The sequence below is a fragment of the Wyeomyia smithii genome, chromosome 3, assembly GCF_029784165.1.
Source record: "Wyeomyia smithii strain HCP4-BCI-WySm-NY-G18 chromosome 3, ASM2978416v1, whole genome shotgun sequence".
NCBI classification, from domain to species: domain Eukaryota; kingdom Metazoa; phylum Arthropoda; class Insecta; order Diptera; family Culicidae; genus Wyeomyia; species Wyeomyia smithii.
The window spans coordinates 171,032,775-171,038,598 of record NC_073696.1 but is presented as its reverse complement, the minus strand read 5'-3'; the positions used below and the strand labels follow the sequence as shown (position 1 = coordinate 171,038,598).

General features: G+C 38.8%; 1 protein-coding gene across 1 annotated transcript; it reads left to right on the top strand.

Annotated features, from left to right (window-relative positions):
* The first annotated feature begins 455 nt into the window (after positions 1-455).
* LOC129729835 (E3 ubiquitin-protein ligase RNF4-like) lies at positions 456-1,401 on the top strand. Its single transcript, XM_055688678.1, has one exon. The coding sequence runs from the start codon at positions 563-565 to the stop codon at positions 1,331-1,333; it is 771 nt and encodes a 256-aa protein (XP_055544653.1). The 5' UTR covers positions 456-562; the 3' UTR covers positions 1,334-1,401.
* Positions 1,402-5,824: the final 4,423 nt, after the last annotated feature.

Genomic DNA, 5,824 nt, shown 5'->3' with positions numbered 1-5,824 from the left:
GCTTTTATTCAAGTTGTAAGCCGATTTTTAGTTTTATTTCATCTGGTTTTCCACTGAAACAAAGTTTGTTAAAACAGGTAACACTAATGAACTAGGATTCATAAGTGCAATATTTTTCGAAATTGAATATCAGCTGATTTTTTGGTTGAAAACAAATCAATTTTATTAGAATACAGACTAAGCCTGTATTGGTGAGATCTGGCGTAGAAAGCTCTATTCTGAGTACATACGGTTTTAGCGAAACTGATTAGGTTTTGACTCAGTTTTGGGTTATCCAGAGTGAGCGTGTACTCATTTTTTGACATCTTGAATCAAAATACAAAAGTGAGTATTTTCTAACCAATTTAGAGTTAAATTGAAAGAGCGTGCAGTGTACGGATCAACATATTTCAGATTTCAAGCAAAAGTTTTCGAGTAGTTGCAGACATTTTTCGCAAAAATCTGGCATCCCTGCTTACCAACGAAAACATACTAAACGATTTTAAGAAAAGTGATAGTTACACAAATTAATGGTTATTTTACGTGTTCTCGATTTAAAAAAATTGTATAGTTTTCACTAAAAATGGACATGACTGCTCATAACTTGGATGATAGTATGGTTGATATAATAGAACGTGCAGAAACATTGCTTTCAGCCCATTCTATATTAAATCGAAATACATCATCAACAAGCAATATTTTTGAATCAAGTTCGGAAAATGTATCTTTTGAAACAGCCAACAATTCATCCAATCATAACACTTCATCTGAGTCTGGAATCAATCAACGGTCGCACGAACAAAGAGAAATGCTAAGCGATAACGATTCATCCGAAACTGTTTCCTATGAAGTTGGAGTATTGCAAGAACCTCACAATGTGCCTCATTTAGGAGATGCAGATGATTGCATTGTTGTAGGATCAGCGCCAGCGATAGAAATTCCCGTGATTGATCTGTGTTCCACATTGAATGGAGAAGAAGCCAGTTCTTTACATAACCGCAGACGACGAAGAAGACTAGCTTCTACAGCTCCAATAATTGAATCTATAAATCTTGACGATAGTATTACCTCGACGCCACCAGAATTTCAAAATCCAAAGAAAGATTTAGATGCAAGCTCTATGCAAACAACAAAACGAACAAAGGAGTTAGATGGTTCAATATCTGAAGCATTACCATGTTCTGTTAACTGCCCCATTTGTTTTGAGCCTATATTCAAGAAAGGTGCATCCTCAACCATTTGTGGTCATTTGTTCTGTTATTCTTGTATTACCCACGAGATAAAGATGAGAAAAAAATGTCCATTGTGCCAACGAAAATTAACACAATATCGAGTGCACCGAATATATTTTTAACTGAGTTTTTAGAATAATTATCCAATATTTGAAGTTGACGTGATTTAATAAATAAAATAAATATTTAATGTATAGTGTTGTTTGTTCATATCTTCTCACGACCGGCGTCAAGCCACGCAGAAAAAGCCTATTCAAGCAGAAAACCGACCCGCCGAGACACGAACCATATTTTTGGTAATAAATAGTGACATCTGATGACAATTGAGGAAACTCGCGCCACGCCGTTAGATGATAGCCGAGACACAAACCATAAGTTTGGTCGTTGCGAGCGACATCTGCTAGCAACCTGCGCAATCGAAATCGGTTGCCTCTTTTACAATGCCTTGAAGCATTAAGCCGGTATACGAACCCTAATTCGTGAGGCTAGAAAGTGACATCTGATTACAAACTGAGGCGCAAAACCCAAGATCCAGTTGCGCACTAGAAGCCGCTTCAAGCACAAGAAGCCGGTTCAAGCGGAAAATTGTTAATATTAGCAAATAGATTTCTAATTGATATTAAATTAAATTTTATTAGTTATGGTAGCTTTAAAACAATTCAAATCTTTATTATAATATTAACTTTCGAAAGCTTTGCCAGAGATGTTCTCTGTTAGTTATTTTCCGACTCATATTGAACAATTCTATAAGTCTCATTCTGTCAGGGATACCATCTCGTCGGAGTTATAAATCATGACACCCTTTTTCGGAAAAAAATTGATCTAAACCAATTTTGTTATCTACGAGGAATAAATAAATATAACACGTTATAAGTGGTTTGCACTTTGAATTCCCCAACATTCTCATTTATTTAACTGTCTCAGACAAATTTTATCAAACAATTTTGAATAGTAAGGCGTTACCAAAAAAATCACAAAAGGGCTGTGTGCAAAGCCACGACCGCAAGGTTGAAGTAGAATACTTTTACACAGCTCTACTTACGGCTGTACATTAACCTACGGCCGGGCGAATCGGTTCGCGCCGCTTTTCGCGTTTAGCCTGCCAGAGGCCTAATGCGCACGGCCAACACAATAGAAAGGGGCCATCCACATACCACGTGGACAGATTTTTAACGATTTTGACCCCTCCCCCCCCCCTCGTGGACAAATGCCAATACAAATTCTTTTTTTTGTTGTACAGGCAAAAGTTGAAGTCTTGTACAATCATTGTGTCTTCCCGATTCGCACAAATGTTGCACAGAAATCGCACAATAAATGTGTGAAATGCATAACGCAACAGTTGTACTGCGAATACATTGACATAGAATGAAATCAGAATATGTATCATATACCGACACTTTATTTCTCACGTCGAGTGTATTAGTGACTGCTACTCATGGAGCAGTGCAAGCAGCAAACAACAACTTGTGAACTCACTAGATTTAAATAGCTATAATACTCGATCGATTTATCTCGATGGATTTGGTCATTAAAAAGTACCATTGAATGATTTGCAAAAAAAAACGAAACAAAATTCTGTTCACAACATTTTGTAATCAACGCTAGCTTCACCGCAAAACTAGCAAAACCCTTCATTCCACAAAGTCACAAAAGAGTTGCCGATTTTTATGGCAACACTTGTAAATTGTGAATAATTATTATTTGTCATTCTTTGCACGCGCTTTTTTCCAAGCAACGAGAGAAATTTCTCTCTCGCTCGTAGAATTTCCATGTATGTGCGACAAGACTAGAACCGTCACATACAATTTGCAGGTTGCTCTTTCGCTTCTCTTTCGGTTCGGATTGCGACGCGCAAGGCGATATCTCGTTGCTTCACGAAATGAGCGAGACACCCGTGCTGTACATACTTGATACCAATGTTGTAAGTCTCACTCATACTCTCGGTGCGTGCTTGCTGCTATTCAGAGGAATGCATGAAGAAGAAAAAGTAGGTATCTCGAAAGCGTGTGTGCAAAAGACTTGAAAAGCGTAGCATATGTCTCGTCCTCAAGCAGAAAGGAAGAAAATGGTTTTGCTTCTCGCTCGCTTTGCAATGCTGCTTGATACCAGTTGAAACTGTTTAGGTGTAGTAGTTTGGAGCTGCCAAATACATTGGAGAAACGCTAGAGCATTAATTGCGTTATGCCCAACACGCAATCATTGTACTGGTTCCGAAATACATCAACAATTGCGCTGAAAACGCACAATTTTGTACTGGTTTCGCACCATCCAACTTTTGCGTGTAAGGACCGTGGACATTACATAGCTCCCCTCCCATCAAGCGATTCGTTTGCTCGCTGTTGCGTGTTGCATCATGTTGCAACTTGGCAGCTGGGAGACGACGAAATTCTGTTCATGGTGATTGATTGAATCGACTTCATATTAGCTCTGCATAGTCGAACTAACTGTCTTTGTCAATGCGTTCTAACAGGGCAGTTTGTTATTCAAAGTCGGTTATGCTGATCGCAGCCTTGCGCTTAGACAATTATAACAAAATTTGATTGCATCCCGCACACAATGTCCGCTTGTGCGTGCTTGCTGCTATTCAGAGGAATGCATGAAGAAGAAAAAGTAGGTATCTCGAAAGCGTGTGTGCAAAAGACTTGAAAAGCGTAGCATATGTCTCGTCCTCAAGCAGAAAGGAAGAAAATGGTTTTGCTTCTCGCTCGCTTTGCAATGCTGCTTGATACCAGTTGAAACTGTTTAGGTGTAGTAGTTTGGAGCTGCCAAATACATTGGAGAAACGCTAGAGCATTAATTGCGTTATGCCCAACACGCAATCATTGTACTGGTTCCGAAATACATCAACAATTGCGCTGAAAACGCACAATTTTGTACTGGTTTCGCACCATCCAACTTTTGCGTGTAAGGACCGTGGACATTACATAGCTCCCCTCCCATCAAGCGATTCGTTTGCTCGCTGTTGCGTGTTGCATCATGTTGCAACTTGGCAGCTGGGAGACGACGAAATTCTGTTCATGGTGATTGATTGAATCGACTTCATATTAGCTCTGCATAGTCGAACTAACTGTCTTTGTCAATGCGTTCTAACAGGGCAGTTTGTTATTCAAAGTCGGTTATGCTGATCGCAGCCTTGCGCTGCCCCTACAGTGGGGGGTTTACTAAATAAAGTAAAAATTAGACAATTATAACAAAATTTGATTGCATCCCGCACACAATGTCCGCTTGTGTTGATGCCAAAAAATTATTAACCTTCAATTATTTGTTTATTTGCCTTGACAAAGGTGTTTTGCGGTTCAAAATCGGTTGCTGATCGCAACCTTTGAGCTGCCCGAACAGTGGGGGAATTAAGATACACGGACAACATGCACTGTGGAAGCTATTTCACATTCAGTGAATTACACGGGCGCGACAGAATGCTTGCTTGCGGTGTCAAAAATTATTACAATTCAATGACTTGTTTATTTGCCTTGAAAAAGACATTTTGAGTTTCAAAATTGGATTTCCTGATGACAATCTTCATGCTGCCCCAACACAGGGGGAATAATGGCTGTCTGGCGACACACGCTGAGAAGAACCGCGCTGCTCCAGAGACGTGGTGACCAACCACAGGGCTAGTGCTGCTGCTAAGGAAGGACGACTGCTGTTGTCGCTGTCTAGAACTATTATGAGCGGTTTCGGCTGAAGAAGGTTCTTATATAGGCCAAATAGCATTTTTCCAATTGCAAGGTATATGATTCTGTTGACCGTGCTTGGGAAGCAATCATATAACGACCAATCAGAGGTCGAACTTTTCGTTTTGACAAGGCTTAACTATTTTCAATAGTACAATAGTGTGAATAATAAAATTACAATTATCTTCTTCTGGGAAGAATCTTAGAAGATTTTCCAATCTATTGCTGCAAGAACGAAAGAAATCCATCGAATACTAACCGATTTATTAGCATTTGAAATTGGACATATTTTTCACTTTTTTCGGTTTTAGATTTTCATTTCACATCCCTATGTAGCCGAACTTCCTGAGAGAAGTATTCTACTTCAAAAACAATTTTGTTGATTTACAGCTTATGAAGCTACCATTGGGCGGATGGCAGCTGAACTGAAAATTGTTTCCGGGCAATATATACTTCAATAATGTAGTACACTTGAACAGTTTCAAGTTAAAGTTAACAATTGCCAGATGTTCAACGATGTCAACCGCTAGACTACCGTTATGCATGTTCGTCTCATAACATAAATTAGCGAAGCAACGAAAATGTGCTCTAATTTCGTATCATTACTTCTTATGAGATAGGTCAACAAGTTTAGTTTAGTTTAGCTCACCTGTACAAAGTTGTCGAGTTCATCTATCAATACGAAACTGTATAGATATTGTTAGCTACTGTTTTGACATAGAACTACGTCTTTCAATATGCCCAATTTCGAATGCTAATAAATAGGTTAGTTTTCGATGGTTTTTCTTCGTTTTTGCAGCAATAGATTCGAAAATCTTCTACGATTTTTCCCAATCGCAGAAATTATAATTTTATTATTCAAACCATTATACTATTAAAAGTTGTCAAGCCTTGTCAAAATAAAAAATTCTGATTGCTTTCCAAGCACGGTCGACAGAA